The sequence below is a fragment of the Hibiscus syriacus genome, unplaced genomic scaffold (assembly GCF_006381635.1).
Source record: "Hibiscus syriacus cultivar Baekdansim isolate YM2019G1 unplaced genomic scaffold, ASM638163v2 tig00005377_pilon, whole genome shotgun sequence".
NCBI classification, from domain to species: Eukaryota; Viridiplantae; Streptophyta; class Magnoliopsida; order Malvales; family Malvaceae; genus Hibiscus; species Hibiscus syriacus.
Genome location: NW_024062054.1, coordinates 940,290 through 958,238, shown reverse-complemented (window position 1 = coordinate 958,238; position 17,949 = coordinate 940,290). Strand labels below are relative to the sequence as shown.

Here is a 17,949-nt window from a genome sequence, read left to right as displayed (position 1 = left end):
ATCCTGATCTTCAGGGGTTTTCTTGAAAAAAAAACTTAAGAGGCCATCGTGATATGTAGGGGTTTCTTGATGATAAGATTTGAGGACCATCGTGATATGTAGGGGTTCCTTGATGACAAGCTTGAAGGACCATCGTGATATGTAGGAGTTCTTTGATGATAAGCTTGAGAAACCATCGTGATATGTAGGGGTTTCTTGATGAAAAGCTTGAGGGACCATCGTGATATGTAGGGGCTCCTTGGTGACAATTAACAAACTGAGCCTTCGGGAGTTTCTTGATTTTTTTTAAGTCCTTCGGGCCATCCATAAGACCTTCAGTGCAGGATGTTTTCAAATGAAATTTTAGAAACTAAGCCTTCGGGGGTTTTTTGATTTCTAAGTCCTTCGGGCCATCCATAAGACCTTCAGTGCAGGATGTTTTCAAATGAAATTTTAGAAACTAAGCCTTCAGGGGTATCTTGATTTTTAAATCATTCGGGTCATCTGTAAGCCTTTTGAGCAAGATGATAAAACCTTTGGGCCAATACCTTTGGGTACTTCAAACACAATTATTACTGACACATGATAATCTTTTGCAGTTCTAAAAATTTTCAAAGAGAAGATAAAGAGATCAACATTTACAGTACAGAGTTCATAATGAGAAGAACTCATCCAACAATGGGAGAAAGTTCATAATAAGAAGATCTTGTTCGACCTATCACTCAATTCACGGCATTTCGAATCAGTGAAGCTTCACTTGAGGGATTGAATTTTCCAGAAGAGTTCATAATGAGAAGAACTCATCCTAAAGGAGAAAGATAGTAATGAGAAGAACTCATAACCTGAGGAACTGAAGATAAAGACTCGGCCAAGAGAATGAAGCAAAGTACGACATCATTTGCGACAAGGACCCGACGAATTTAGCAGAAGAAGAAGAATTGACATTCCCAATGAAGAGTTCGCAGTATGACAAGAAGAGACCAGGATAAAATTGGTGCTTTATATCTTTGCTCTATTCTCGTTTCACAGTAATGAGCAAAGAGGGACAGCTGTAAGCACCAATATTTTATCCCAAAAAAATGTGTTATCACATAAATTAATAAAATGGGAGCCATGCCTTGCATTACTACTTGCACCATTTGCCCCATCTTTTGCCCATTGTCTCCCCCACGTGAAGAACACCAACATCAACCTAGTCACCATTTTTATTTTATTATATTATACCCCAAAACACTATACCTACTCCATCACCCCACCATTCTCGTGTCCCATGCTCCACTTAAGTCACCCACCCATATTCCCACTCATCTACAAATAAAACCTAACACACTAAATATTAAATCTAACCCACTAAAAACCAAGGCCAATCAAATACCTAACTCACCATTAAACCCACATGGAGACAACCATAAAATGGGGAGGAAGGCACGGTTTTTGAGAGAGGATGGAGGCAAGCAGAAAAAAAGGCAGAAAATCAATGTACACAGAGGGGGGCTCTGTGATGAAAAAATGAGTGCAAAGAAAATTTAGAGAGATCACTTGTAACAGTTTACTCGGCTTCCATTGAAGAAGAGCATAATTGTTGTAATAGATAAATCTCATGCAAAAATAGAATACTGAACAGAGTTTTTCTTTAAAGGTATATATCATTTTCTTTAATTATTGTTTTCTTTTATTTAAACCGAAATCAGCAGTAAAACCAGAGGTTAATTAAGTGCCTAACATTTTCTTTAAAGCAAGCAACCATATACGAAAATCATAAACAAAATCTGTAGATTTCAATATAAAAATATTAGGTAAAAGAAAAGAGATACGGGAAATTTAAAAGAGGAATCAAACAATACCTTGGGGGCAGTCGACGTGAGCGTGAGCCTTTGTGGCTCTCGGTCGAACCAAAAGTGAAGAGGAATATGAGAACGACGCATGGGGTGGAGAGTAGAAAACAGGCATGCGGCTGAGAGTTTAGTTTACAAATTAGGTTAAGTTTATTTTTTAGTTTAGGTTTTATATTAAAGCTTTAGGGCTTATTAGGGTTAATTCTTTTAAGGTCACTATAATTTCACCACGTTTTTACTTTAGTCACTAATAAGATTTGTTTTAGAAATTAGGTTTTTGTATTGTCATGATTTTGTCATTTTTAATATTTTTGTATCAGTTATAGTGTTTGGGCTATTTAGTCTTCGAGTCTTTCATTATTTGTTTATAATTTGTTTTAGTCCTAAATTCTAGTTTTTTATGTTTTAATTTGACCGTCAGATTTTATGCGCATTTTAACTTGGTTCATGAATCAATGTTCGTATGGTTCCAATTTTGTCTCCATATTTTATCCGAATTTAATTTCAACCATGAGTGGTAATGTATTTAATTTTTGTTATTTAGACATTTAACCTATAAATTGTTGCGTGTTTCTTTTTAGTCCAACTTATGCGTTTAGGGTTTATTTCAATATTAATCCTTTATGATGATGATTTGTTTTATTTCAGTCACATTGTTTATTATAGTATAACATTAGTATTTTTACCCTAATTTTATTTGTAATTAAGGTGCTCAAGTTTCTGTCCATATTTATTTTAGTCACCATCTTTAGTATTTTAGTGTTTGGGGTTTACTGCCCATTATATTATCGATGTTCTGTTTCTTCTTATTTATAATCCCTGAAGTTGTTACATAATATGTTTAAGTGTTTTATTTTCTTTAGTCTTTTATATATATATATATATATATATCTGTGTGTGTGTTTATCTATATATATGTGTGTGTTTATATGTGTTTATCACCATTTATATTTTATGTATGAACGTCTTGTATTTTAAATATTTATTTTATGTTAGTATTATAATATATTATCATTGATATGTGTTTAATTAATATTTTACGACTATGGTGTCTACTTTTATATATATATATATATATATATATATATATATATATATATATAAATATATTATGCACTTAATTATATCTACACTACAAGCATATTTCATTTTTATATATGTTGGCTTGATATGTTTCGGTTCTAAATATATATATATATATATATATATATATATATATATATATATATATATATATATCATTATTTCAAAATATAAAATTTCATACTCTTTATTCATTAATATATATATATATTATTAAATAAATATTTTTATGTGAATGAGTCAATGTGGTTCTATTAATGTAAAGTGTCAATTTTAAATTTATACTCGATTTGCGTTTTATCACTAAGAAGGAATATTCTTGGCTAATGAAAAATAGTTGAAATAGCTTTACGAATGGAGGATAGCAAATTTTAAGATTTCTTATCGAGTTAAAGGATTTCTTTAAATTACAAATTCGAAATAAATTAATTAAATTTCAGTAAACGGATCATAATTTAACTTTGTATGTGAATTCATAATTTCTACCATTACGACAACGTGTAAGCGAAATAGTACCAATTTTGAGCGTTGTGGGGGTGTTAATTCTTCCCCACGCGTAATCGACTCTCGAACCCGTTTTAATAGAATATTTGGTAAACGCAGATCAGCTTTTGTCTTAAAAATTGATTTTTTTAAAAATTGATTTTAAAAGACGTTTTTAGATATTCGACCTACCTAACCCAAAGGTCGATGGCAACTCGTTTCAACTTTATCCAAATTGATCCAAAATCACCGAATTTTCCAAAATAAAAAGTCGTAACTGGTTTTTAAAACAATTAAACGATTGTCCCTGCCAAAAAACGGTTACGACATTTCCCTTATCAGTGGTAGATCGTTTCTCAAGTTCTTTGGGCTAATTGGGAAAGTAGCATCTCCCACTCCTGGTGCAATGGCCTACTTCACCTACTTTTTCATTCTTTTTCTCCACATCGCCCATCTTGCACTAATACTTCCAAGGAACTTGTTTATTGTCCATGTAAGGGAATGGGATAAGGATTTGATTACCACCTTAGGAGTTATTTTTCTACCAAACACATTTATTTTTTCTACCACAAATGTTTTTGGTATGATGACTAGAGGACAATTCGTGTTGTAAACTCCTATAAAAGAGCCTTTAGATGCACAAACCTCTGCCTCTTCTTCTTCAATAGCTTATTTGTAAAATTCCAACTCCTTGTCGTCCATCATTTTTTGCACCAAAGCTCATAATTCAGAAGTGTCTTGTATGGTGTCCCTAACAATTATGATATTAGAATGCATGCTTGCCCTTAACTTGTTTAACTACCACGTTAGAAACCAACATGCCTGCCTTGATCATCTAACCCCATATCTAGCGCATGGGTGATTTTACCTCACTCACCCTTGTTATGATCTTTTTTTCCTTTTTCCTCAACAATTGCATTAACCCATGTACCCGCATAATTTGGTAATGGGTTCTGAGCCACATTTGGTTGCTCACTATCATCAAAGTTGATGACGTTCTTTTTCCTTAACCTTTGGACAGTCTTCTTAAAGGCAATGTGGTTCTCGATTGAATGTCCAGGAACCCCTGCTTGATACTCGCATTGGACATTAGCATCGTACCATTTAGGGTATGGAGGTTGTAGAGGTGACACATGGTAAGGTGACACCACATGTCTATCATATAAGATCTGAAATAATTTCTTCTAGGACATAGGGATCAGGTCAAACTAAGGCTCCCTTGTCCCATGCCTGGTAGAATTCTGTGTGGATGATCTTGTGGCTTGAGGTCGAGACACATTGATATTATTAGACTCATACTTCCTCGCGTTATTAACTTTGTTATTCTTTTTTCTCGCAATCAGTTTCTTGCTAGATTCACCTCCATCACACCTCCCACTCTTGATAGACATTTCGATCATTTCCTCTTCTATAACCAAGTCAAAAAAAACTCTTGGATGAGTTTCCTATGAGTAGCCAATCAAAAGAGCTCTTAAAGTGTTTATAAAGAGCAAGTTGGTTTCCTCTTCCTTAAGTGGTGGATGAACTTGTACAACCACATCCCTCCACCTCTGAGCATACTGTCTGAAGCTCTCATTGGATCTTTTCTTCATTCCTTGCAGCATGATTCGATTAGGCCTCACATCTTTCATATGCTTATATTGCTCTATAAAAGCTTTAGCCAAATCTTCTATGACTGAATGTGAACTCTGTTCAACTGATTATACCATAAAATGGTTAAACCTTATAAGCTCTCCTGAAAGAAATAGATCAACAGTTGATTATCCCCTATGTAGCCAGTCATTTCCTGCAGAACATAGTGATGTGATGTGATGTAATACCCTAAAAATTTATATAATGACCAAAATACAAATTTTGAAAGCTTGATGGTCAAAGTAGAAAATTGGGAAAATTTTAAGGAATTAAGTGTTTATTTTCCCAAAAAGAATATTATTCCATAAATGGATTTATTTAGTAACCAAATTATAAATTTGGTAAAGTTTGGTGACTAGAGTATAAACTTTGAAAAGTTTAAGGACCAAAATGTAATTTTGGAAAAATTACAAATATGTCACGAAAATAAGAAAATAAAAATATTATTTTCACATTTTTAAAATCTTGGAAAATAATATTTAATGGTTTAATTCCATGTTTAATTTGGACCGTTGGATTATGGTGACTAAATTATAATTTTTGGAAATTGCAAGGGTAAAACAGTAAAGTGGAAAACTATTTTGTTCATCTTTGACTATTGGAAGATGATAATGCTGAGATGATATGATTTGAATGATGATAAGGATAAGTATATCGGTTTTATTATAATTATGAAGTTATATTAAGGGTAAATTGGTAATTTATCATTTAATGAATTTTAAATTCATTATATGATAAATAAAGATGAAGAATTATCAAGGATATTTCTTCATTTCAGCAGCTTGGACGTGGGATAGCTTCCAAGGTAAGAAAATATTTTATTTTCAATTTTTGAGCCAATTCCTTTGGAATTGGAGTTATGCTGTGAAATAGGAAAGTGATCTACGCGAAAAACGCTACCATTCTGTACCAATATTTCTTTCTTATCTTGTTGGATTTTAAAGAACCCAAATCTAAGGGTTTATGTTCATGATAGGGATCATGAAATTGATGATCAATCTTGATGTTTTTGAGGTTTTATATTCATTTTCAAGCTTGATTCATGGTTATAACATGTTCAATCTTCCTAGAAATAATTCTATGAAATTCGGCCAAATTATAAGTTGGAGAACTTTATGTTCTGATGATAATTGATAAGGGATTTGATTGTAGAGGTGTTATAAGGTTGATTGAAAGTTGATTTCATGCTTGAATTGAATCAAAATCGAGAAAAATCATGAAAATGTAGTTTAAAGGATAAAGTATTTGATCATGATGTATCTAAGTGATAAAATGGTGAAGAAACATTTTATGTAATTGGAAAAGTTTATTTCATTGTTAAAAGGAATTATTAAGTGTTAAAAATTTGGTAGAAAATGAGTTCCAAGAATATTATGGAATTGTTATGGGATCTGGTTATGTTAGTACAATACTAACATAAGAATTGTTATGAATTTATGATTTTATACAGATTGTGATTTAAGTGTGATTGAAGCAAATCAAGTATAAAAGAGTTATTGTGGACCGTAGTGAGACATACATATTGTGGATTATATAAAGTGTCAAGGTGAGTACAATACATGTATGATATGGTATATAGATGTTTTATACATCGTGTACATAGATGTTTTATACATCATCTGGAAGACTTGCGATAAGTCGACCTTGTTTTATTAACATGAGATTTGATATGGAAGTTATTTTGGGTATGAACTACCCTAATGTTTATACATGGTTATACGTTTTCCATGGATGATTTAATTGATGAATATATGCCCAAATATGTTATTGAGGTTCAGTGGTATTAATGGCATGCCATAGAGTCTAGCAGCTGTAGAAATAAGTAGTACTATAGTGTCAAATAAGATACATAGTACAAGTCAGGTGGGTAAAACCTGACCTCAGCACTACGATGCATTATTAGGTAAGCAATGCTCGACCTCAGCACTTTTGTGCAATATTTGACTCATATACCGGGTTCATCATAGATTGTGAATTGTGGGCAATATTTATGGATAAAAATGATTTTATTTATATTATGTTGTTTTGATTTTGACATGGAAATTCATGCATGAATTGTATTGCAATGTTTATTGTTTTAATTGCCTCACTAAGTATATACTTAGCGTGTGATGATTTTCACGCGTAGGTAAAAATCCAGTAGTGGAATAAAGAGTTCAAGTTGATATCAAGTATCGAGGAGTGTATATTAATATCAGTAAGACATCCTAAGATGTAATGTTGACTTTACTACTGGCATGTAATTATTAATGTTTTATTTGCTTTGTTAAACAAATTTAGAAACAAATGGTAATTTTATGAGTTTTATATATATTGTTGAATTTACTGTAGTAATGAACAGTACCCACATTTTAAGAAAATTTCCAGAATGCTTCAAGGGTACCTATACCCTGCTACAGGTACCGATACCCTCACTGTTCATAAAAAATCTTTTGGATTAAATTTGTTATAACGAATTATAAATTATATGATATGATATTTTTATAATATCAGTTACCATTTTAAAGAAAGTAAATTTTAAATCTCTTTTGAATTAGAAAATGTGGTTAGAAATTAGAGTGACATATATAATCTGTATAGGTATAATTGTACGGGTTATGGGTGTTACATGTGAGCAAAGGGATATCTCGTTCCATCAAATTTTTCAAAATATGGGACCTTGAACTTGGGAGGTAACACCAAATCAGGAACCAACCTTAGCTCTTTGGAATCGATCCCATACATGCTAGTGTCCTCTTTCATAGTCTTGATTTTCTCTTCCAATTGTTTCAATTTTTCTTCTAACTGTTTGTTTTGCTCTTTTCTGCCCTCCTCATCAAAATCTAGGACGTCTTCAAGTTGGTGTGGGTTTACGAAAGTGCTAGGTAAGTTTATGTATACTCTTCCTAGCTGAGTAGTTTCTCCTTATTGTGCTCTGACATGTGGTGTAAAGTCTGAAGGGTACAGGGGTTCTTCGGTAGTAACACCAATAGTAGGAGCCTTTCCACGATCCACTTGTGGTACAAAACCCGGGGGGTACAAAGGTTCTTCGACAGTAACACTGACAGTTGGAGTCTCTTATCGGTCTGTAATTCTTCCCTATAACATGCTTACAAGTATCTCCATCATATCATTCTGGGATTTCAGCATTTGTTCACGCATCTCTTCTTGAGTTTTCCTTATAATATCCTGTATTTCTAGCTAGGTTTTCTAAATTTGGGTGATTCTCTCGTCCATTGCCTTTTTCTAGTATTATACAGATGCTTAGAAGTTTTCAGTATTCTACCATACAATCTTTTATTAATGTCTATATTTTATTAATGAATATGAAAAATACGACTATTAATGAATAAAATGCAATGCAAAAAGTAAAGTGTAGATGCAAAATGCAAGGTGTTGATTCTGGAATGATTTCTTAGAATAACTTTTTATATTAGAAACAATGTTTGATTACATGGCTTAAACATATCACAGACAGATCTGAGCTATCCGCCTAATTATTGTATATGCCCAAGTAATTTCAAAATCCTTTGAGCTTCTTCAGTCTCAGGTTCCAATCCTTCACCTACAGTAGTAGCTTCATGTGCTAAGTCAACCAAGTACTGAACCACTCCTTGACCATGTTCCAGGTAACTTGTGATGAGGTCATACCTTTGTTTAACTCTCCATTAAGTCTGTTCTCAATGATAGTGCCACTGTATAGCTCCTTCATAAGGGACTATTGATAGTTCACTTGCCCTTTTCTGAAAATTTTGAACCATAGCCTCAAGTTCATTCAAATGTTTCCTAAAGTTTTCAACTTCCACATGACTTAAACTGCCTTATTGACTTCGATATTGTCGTAAATATGCCTTTAAACTCAAGACCATGTCTTTCAGTTTATTGTTTTGGGCTCGACTCTCTTGTAGTTGTTGCTCCAATGCATTATTTCCTTTGAAAGTAATTTTGCCTGATGTCTGCTTTGCTTGAGCTCTTTTTTGCTTTACCTAGCTTCTCTCTTTAAACTTGCCACTTTTTACCTCCATTCAACAGATGATTTACATGCGCTAGCGGCCATCTGAGCTTTTACTATTCATTTGTATGATAACTGGAGATCATCAAAATCTAATCGGAGTTTCTTTTCTAATTTTTTGATTCGGTCAGCTTGACTTTTATAGATATCAATCTCTAATCATTTTTGGTGCACATCGTCTTCCACATTTTGTAAGGTTTCTTTTCACTGCTCTCTTTTAGCCTCAAAATCACGTTTAAGTAGTTCTAACGGAGATGGTACAACTTTAAGATGTTCTTTCATGGGCTGGGTATTTTTGGGATTGTTCATCAGGATGTTATCATTAACTCGATTACTTCTCCACTCCTCATATTCTTGTGAAAGCTTCAAGTTGAAGGTGAAAAGATTTACTCAACGAGTCTGTTTCCATGCGTCAGCAACCCCTTTGACTTTACTCTTATACTGCTATCATTTGAATGCAAACTCTGACCTAGATAAATCCCAAGTTGCGGGAATGAATTATGTTGGCCCATATTGTTTGGAAACTAGTAAAGGAGCGTATCCAACGAAACTCCATATGCTTGGCAAATGAACTCAATCTCACTCTCCACACCTATAGAGTAAGTCCGAAGAGATATTCCACAAAGCACTCTACAATATGTCTCCATCTTGAATATCTTTGAAAATGAGCATCCATTTTTCCTTTGTGAAACCCCAAGGCCATTCTCGAGAAAAAAAATCTTTCAAAGGAAAAAACCCTTCTAAAAACACTCGACCAAGAGCCCTTTCAACATGTTTGAAATGATTAAGGATCCAAACCAGTAAAAGTGGTGCACACCCTATAAAGCGTCATTCTCCCTCTCGTCTGCAAGAATTTAAAGAACGAAACGTTTATGCTGAAATAGTTGGAACGGGGTCCGTATGTCTGTCAAATCTCTCAAATAAATCTACCTGTGACACATCAACATGCCCTAGAACCTTCGGGAATATGACTAGCACATAAATACCCAAAATAAACAGTGTCTATCTTCTTTCTCTTATCAGGATTATGATCAATTACCTCTCGAAGAGAAGTCCATGTGATGCATTCACTATCTACTCTTTTCTTTATGCTTTTTACGACCCATTATTCACTCATCCCAGTCATCATAAGTTGTTTATTTTTGAAATATGGGGTGTTTGGCGATTTGGTGTACACCTTGTCCACTTGGAATCTTGGATAACGAATCAAGGCATGATACTCCTCTATCATAGGTGTAAGATCCACTCGCCCAAAAGTAAAGCAGTTATAGGTGTGGTTCTAGAATTGCTCAAGAGCTCTAAACAAATTTCGGTCAATCTAGACGTCTAGGAGATAGAAAATGTCACTATATAACTGATAGAACAATTGCTTATCAACTCCTTCCCATTTTCCCAATATCTCTTTCAACTCGCTCAAATCATTTTGAAGGACATTGATTTGGGTTAACCAATCAAATTTGACACGTATCCAGGCTGTAAGCTGTCTCAATTGGTAAGTTGGGACTGCTCAGACCATCTCATAAAATTTACATTGTCTTCTACCTCTTTTTCGATCCTTCATTCCATATTACTAGCCTTCTATATAGACATCGATCATGAATCAACACCATGGAATGAATAGTACAATGCAAAAATAAAAAAAGTAAAAAAGGCAAAAGAAAATTAGTCAGTAATCATAAAGAAATCAATCGGGCATAATATAGTTTGTCAATAAAACCTACTCTCACATGCTGGCTACCCAATCATATTTTAGCAAATCCTACCCAAACATGATTTCTACCCACATGATTTGTTTAACATATATATCCTAACCTCATGCCATCTAGTTTGCATCCTTGTTCAGAAAAATAAACCTAGCCACATGATCTCTAGTTCTCATACATTTATTCGAAAAGCAAAATTATACCATCAAAGTTAAAAGACTCAAAAGAGCTTTTCCTTGTGTACTCTCCTCACGGGATTCTTAAGGCTTGGTTAAGCTTTTCCTAGGTTTGGGTTCTAGGTTCACTATATGATGGGTTCGGCTCTAAAGTAAAAGGTTCTCGAATTGTCGTTGTCAGTGCCTGCTTGGGCTGTCAGACCCTCAATCCTGGCCCATCACATGCTTTCAGATCGAGTTCAATTCGACGAAACACACCTCCTTATGTCCATATAGAGGTGAAAACCATCATGAGGACCATAAGGCGTGAGCCCCAGGCGCGATCCACTATCCCATACGGAGGCGAAAACCACACGATGAAGTAGTTTCTCACTCCTACTTAAATTGGACAAAACGGGGTTTTAGCTCATTTATGTAAATGCAGTTGTGCAGTGTGTGAGGAAAAATGAAAACAATACAAACAACACAAAACAGAGTTCTCAACATCTTGAACATTTATTTAATATGAAAACATTAGTAAACAAATAAGTACAACTATTTAGTGGTTAATCAAATTATAAACATAAAATTTATTTAAACAAAACAAGGGATGAAAAACTTAATTAGAACGAACTTGTAATTTTCATTGCAATGACAATTAATTAATTGACTAACGGGTTGACTCTCTAAAAAAATCCACAACGGAGTCGTCAAGCTGTCGAACGATTTCTTAAAAAACACAAATTTAGTTTTTAATTAAGTGTGATTTAAAAAAAAATATCGTCATAATTAATTTAGGGTTTTCGTTTAAAAATCAAAATAAAATTTGGTTCACGAATTGCTACCAACCTTTTGATTAGGGTGTGATTGGGCACCCAAAATGTTTTTTCATTTTAATAAAATTTAATTTAAAAATTATTAAAAGAACATTTTAAGGTCTGCGTACCAAAAATTGAGTTCAGGGTTGATTACGCATGGGGAAGGATAAGCACCCCCACAGCGCCCTAAATCAGTACCTAGTCGATTAATTAGTTTTCGTTACAATGAATATTACAAGTTTGAATTTAATTTAATTTAAGATACCATCAAATAATATTATTTTGAATTTTAGGACAGAAAAACGATGATATTTAATTATTTCCTATCGAGAAGAAAAGACTTCTCATACTTTAAAGTTGTCAATTATCACTCCAATCGAAATAAAGAAATATTACTATTCCATTCTAAAAATTCAATATTAATTCAAATACATGAATGATAATAAAACAAATTAAATTTAAAATTATCTATCCTTTTAGAGAGAAGAAGGATATTCGATTATTTAAAGACATTGAGATCGGACCTTTTATAAGTTCTAAGGATCTTTTCTCGAAGAATTTAAATAGACGAACATTTCTTTTTCCCTCGTTCCCAAATTTTTGGTGTAATCAAATTTTAAGGTTTCGCTTGATGGGATACACTTTCATTCTAAGATTATCATAAATTACTTTATTATACGTTAAGACAGTCACTCCATGATGACCTTAAAATGACAGGGTACTCCCTTTAGTCCAATTATTTGAATCGAGTCGAATGATGCCTTCAAGTATATCATACATATTGTTTAAAATAAATCCTAGAGCTATATGTATAAACATATACACAAGATATATAGACAATTAAAATAACACTATAATATTCATAAATAACCTAATATAATATACTACTTAATATTCAATAGTTAATTATAAAATACATACACATATATTTTAATACCAACGTAAGACAACTTATATATATTATAATAAACAAAATTCCTATATATCTATATATCCTTAGGAAGTTAAAATCAAAATATACAGTAGATTGTGAAATATGATAAATATGTGATAATTAAAGCAATTGAACATTAACAAAATAATATAAATATATTTTACACATATATACTAAAAGCTTTATAAACTAATATATGTATACTACACTGTATAATATATTTAATATATAATATTTAAAAAAGTTAAAAAATCTCGTTAAAAATATATAACAAAAATATAAAGATTAAAATGATTTATATATATATAAAATATAATTAATCCAAATTTATGCAAACAAATATATTGACGCTAATAAAATATACATACATATACTAACAAAAGAGACCATTATATCCAAGATATAAAAAAGTAACCTTATGATCATAACAACAAAAGCAATAAAGATCAAGGATTAACAATGCAAATAACACAAAATATGGTACTAGAAACGTAAATAACTCAAACATAACATCAAGGACTAAAATATAAACATGTAAAACTAGGCACAAAACATACAACAAATATAGAATCGGAATAACAAAGAACAAGGGACCAAAAAATAAGGTGCGTAAAATAAAATGAAAATTTCAAAACTCTAAAAAAGCCTCGTAATGATGACTAAATTGCATTAATTTATGAACTGACGGCCATGGGTAACAATTCCTCCCAAATCATAAACATTAAACACGTGGTGACTAAAATGTAAATAATACAAAATATAAAGCTCAAAACATAAACTTGAAAACTCCATGTTTAATGATTGAAAAGAACGTTTTCAGAATAAAGATGACCCCTCACGTGGTTTGACCAATCTCTACACACACAGAAACCCTAACCCTTATACGATGTCGTTTCGAAGGAAACTTAAATACATCTTTTATGGGTTTGATGAAACCCCTAATTTCATTTTTATTTTCTTTCTTGGCCGCATACCTCCCAAATTCTCCCTTTTTTTTATTTAATAACCAAGAGGGAGAGGATGAAGGCCACCCATTTTCTGAACTACAACGAGGGAGCCGGTGATCCCTATTAACCCTAAGGCCTCTCCTTTCAAATTTTGAAGCAAATAGTTTAATATCACCCTCAATCCTTCCTACCCTTTCAAGAAACACCAAACTCGAAAATTAGGAACTACCTTTGATTTCGAGCTTTGCTCTACTCCGGTGGCACAAGGATGTTCCAATCCAAGAGGTAAAATTTCCTTCCATTTTTTTCTAGTTTTCCTCTCTTTTTTCCTTCCATTTTTCTTGTTCCAACTGAACCCCCTTTTAAAAATCTCTCTTGCATGTTATATTTCCACATTTTTGTTTTGGTGAGATTTGATGAGGCCCATCTTCGGTCGGTGATGAAAATCGGGTAATGTTCCAAATTTTTCGGTACTAGGTAGATTTAGGTTTGCTGACTTTTCCCCTTTTTTTATTGTTGATGACGAGATGGAGCGATTGGATGGCTTCGGGAATAGCGCCATCGACAATGAGTGCTCTCGCGGCGACGGCGGGAGGAGCTCTAGTGACGACGGCAACGGCAAGATACTAAGAAAACTAGGGTTTTAACAAACCCTAATCTCAGTGGGCTTGGGCCTGCTGTTTGGGTGATAGTTTGGGTCGATTGGCCCCTTATGGTTAGACCCGATTTGGGCTTGTAAGGTCTGTAATAAAAATAATAATAAAAATAAAAAATAATAGTAATAATAATAACAAAATATCCGGACGAAAACGATTTTCTAGATTATACATTCCCAAGCAATATTAAGTTGAGTTCAGAATACAATAAGTTTTTAACATGGAAAATGACAAGGAAAATTATCAAAATTATGTAAGAAGATGTTTGCGAAAAATGAAGTATAAAGAGACCAGAAATGTATGAAATCATTTGTAGCATCTAAGCTTGTATCATAACAAAGAATAACTCGAATCTCAAATAAGAGTTCGGGTCTTCTTTTCTAGAATAACTCAATTAAACTTCTTATATGAAGAAACTAACTTTACAAGGTGAAATTTAGTACAAGATGTTTGAGACAACTAGTGCAAGATCAAAGATGGACGGAGGGGGATGATGGGGTAGTCGCCCCTGAAAATTCAAATTCTCGTATAATTTAAATATTTTTTGGTATTTTTTGTTGATAATTTATTTTCATCTCTAAAAGATAGAAGTTCACCCGTAACATACAATCATTTTCCGGTAATGTCCAAGATGCCTGTTTTGTATAAGATAATCATACATACCTTCTAAGGGCCATCGGTTAAGGTCATCCGCAAGTGGACCAATATAGAAACTTTCTTTAGAGTCACCTGTTTTCCAAGCAGTGGAAAAAGTGATCAATCTGAGCTTAAATAAACTTTTACAGTAAACCAGAAAGAAATTAATTAAAACAAATAAAAATTACCTTTGGTACTTAAATTAGGATCAAGCTTTTCAGCATAAAGTGGTGTATAACCTCTGTGATTGTTTCTAGCCAACTTTATTTTAGCTTCAATTGGGAGTGAAAAGAAGCTGCTACTCTGCTCAAATACCATCTTAACCAATTGTTCATCAACCCCATGATTCACAAGGTAAAAGAAACCATGCTCAATGCATGCCTGCTCAAAAACCCATGAGTTTTTAAAAAATATATATATATTTATCTATTTGGGGGAAAGAGTAACAAATCTTATGCAGAGAGAGGAAGGAAAGCAAGATTTTATATAAGAGAACAAATTTATTGAATTCATAAAATTACAAAGACCAAAACATATTTTTAATAAAAAATACAAAAGAATATCTAAAAAAACAAAAGACTCGAACTGCACCCACATACAGATTAATATGGGCAATGCAAACGGAAAAAGATGGAAAAAAAATTCCTGACGAATGGAGTTGGCGGTGTCGAAGCGATCCGGTGAGGACAAGTCAATGATGGGAAGTTCAGCCATTGTTTTCCTCTTCTTTTTCGTGGTTTCTGTTGTTGCTTTCTTTATTTTGATTTTGAAATATTATCAAATAGGTTAAACTATCCAAATAGTTCCTTTACCACGCAGTCGTTGATAATTTAATCCCTACATTCCAAATTGACTTAAATAATAATATACATTCACATGAATGTTTATGAATATATATATATATATATATATATATATATATATATATATATATATATATGAAAATAAAAACGTAAAAAATCTGTAATTAAGGTTTTACCTTTTCTATTACTATTTTGTTTTTCCTTCAAAATATAAAAAGTAAACCCTCCACTCTTTCTTATTTATCTTAACTTTTATTGTAAGGGTGATGTTGGCAGTCGACTTTGGATGGCTAATTAATTTTAGTGTAAACTATGTAAAATATCAGTTTTGATCCGTTTTACAACATAACTTTTTTAATTTTTTTTCAAAATCATGCCTAACATTTAATTTTTATTCATTTTAGTATCCTTTCATTAAAAACTTAACGCGTTTAGCACCTAAACTATCAGTTTTGATCCGTTTTAGTATCTAAACTTTCAATTTTTTGAACGGTAGTACTAAAATGAAACCAAAACTAAACTTTAGGTATTATTTTGAAAAATTGGAAGTAAAGATGCTAAAATAAATCAAAATCGATAATTTAGGTACTAAACGTGTAATTTGCTCATAATTTTATTAAGAAAAGTATATCATGTAATATGTATCTACAAAACAAAATGCTGACTAATTTTTTGTTTCGTGGTGATTTTCAGTAAAAGAAACTCTTAAGAGGTTGAACAAATTAATATGAATTTGCATCTGTTACACATTATATAAAATGGTAATTACCTTCATACCATTCCATTTTTGCAAGAGTTTCTCATTTAACAATTGATTTTATCATTTTTGACCCATCAATTTTGAATTTATTCAATTAAGTCCCTAAAATATTAATTAGTGATATTCATTTTTGTTTTGTGAATTTCGAGGATCCAAATCAAGTATGCAGGGACGTGAAAAGGGCTTATAAGCTAAATTATTATACTTGAGGTTGGAATTTTGAATTGAGTACGATCCCAACTTGACTATATTATCTTACAAATTCATATCACTAGACTAGTTAGCTAAAAGTAAGGTTTAAAGGCATCAGAGGCCCTCGAACTTGAAAAAAAAACAATGTGACCCCTATTATTTTTTGGGTCAATGTGGCCCTTTGACCAATATTTTTCCGTTATTGTCCAACGACGCCGTTAAATTATGTTGATATGGCACGTTTTTGTCTATTTAATGCTGAAAAAAGAAAAAAGTGCGAAATCAGAACCCAATCGCAGGTGACCGCCGAAGCTGCCTCCTCCGGTGGTTATCGCGAACAAAGGAGCAAGGTTGGACCATTTGGTCCATCGAAGTCGAACTTGTCGTCCTTTTTCCCTAAAATTTTCCAGGTCATCACAAATCTACGAAAATAATCTTCGATCGTCACGAGTTTCATCTCTCTTATCCCTGTTGTCCGCTGTTGGATAAAGCTACCTCCACAGAATGTTATCGCATTGTCATGAGTAACCTATTCACCGTTGGGATTTACCAACGGTTGCTGGGAAAGTCATGAATAGAGAGGCGAAATTTCACCTATAGTGCGAAATTTTGCGTCTCGACGGTCGTTAGTAAATCCCAACGGTGAACATGTTACCCACGATAATGCGACCAATATACGGTGGAGACATCTTCATCCAACGGCGGACGACGAAGATCAGAGATATGAAACTCGTGACAACCGAAGAATGTTTTTGTAGATTTATGATAATCGGGACAGTTTTTGGGAAAACGGATGACGAATTCGACTTCAGAAGACCAAAACTGTTCGACCTTGCTCCTTTGTTCGCGATGACTACCGGAGGAGGCGGCGGCAGTGTCACCGAGGATTGGTTTCCAGTTTGACATTATTATTCTTTTTTTTAGCATTAAATGGACGAAAAATGTGTCACGTCAGCCGAAAGTAACGATTCTATTGGTCGACATTGGTCAAATAGTCACATTGGGGTTTTTTTAGTTGAAGGGCCACATTGATAAAAAAAAACGATAGGGGCCACATTGATTTTTTTTCCTAAAAGTTCGAGGGCCTCTAATACCTTTAATCCTAAAAGTAATAACTAGATTTTGTAAGCTCGACACAAAATCATTTGGATCCATTTTTTTGTGTGCATTTCAATGTGTATCTATGTTAGATTTTATTTTCAAGTTTATAACTAACTCTAATTGCATTGTGTGTGTTAGCAACTATGTTCATTCATAAATTTTAGCAACAAGAGTACGATCATAACATGCTTGACTTGATTATTTATAATACTTTAGATTTGTAAAAATCAATGATATTTTA

At 32.9% G+C, this 17,949-nt stretch overlaps 1 protein-coding gene across 1 annotated transcript in view; it reads right to left on the bottom strand.

The window, feature by feature from the left end:
• LOC120199159 (2-oxoglutarate-Fe(II) type oxidoreductase hxnY-like) overlaps window positions 1–15,566 on the bottom strand; it is a 44,926-nt gene extending 29,360 nt beyond the window's left edge. Inside the window, exons 1-5 of the mRNA XM_039200343.1 lie at window positions 15,506–15,566; window positions 15,041–15,241; window positions 14,880–14,945; window positions 10,273–10,301; window positions 3,631–3,653 (exon numbers count right to left, since the gene is read on the bottom strand). Coding sequence (XP_039056274.1) covers window positions 3,631–3,653; window positions 10,273–10,301; window positions 14,880–14,945; window positions 15,041–15,241; window positions 15,506–15,566 — 380 coding nt within the window. The remainder of the gene's footprint in view (window positions 1–3,630; window positions 3,654–10,272; window positions 10,302–14,879; window positions 14,946–15,040; window positions 15,242–15,505) is intronic.
• Between the last annotated feature and the right edge of the window lie 2,383 nt (window positions 15,567–17,949).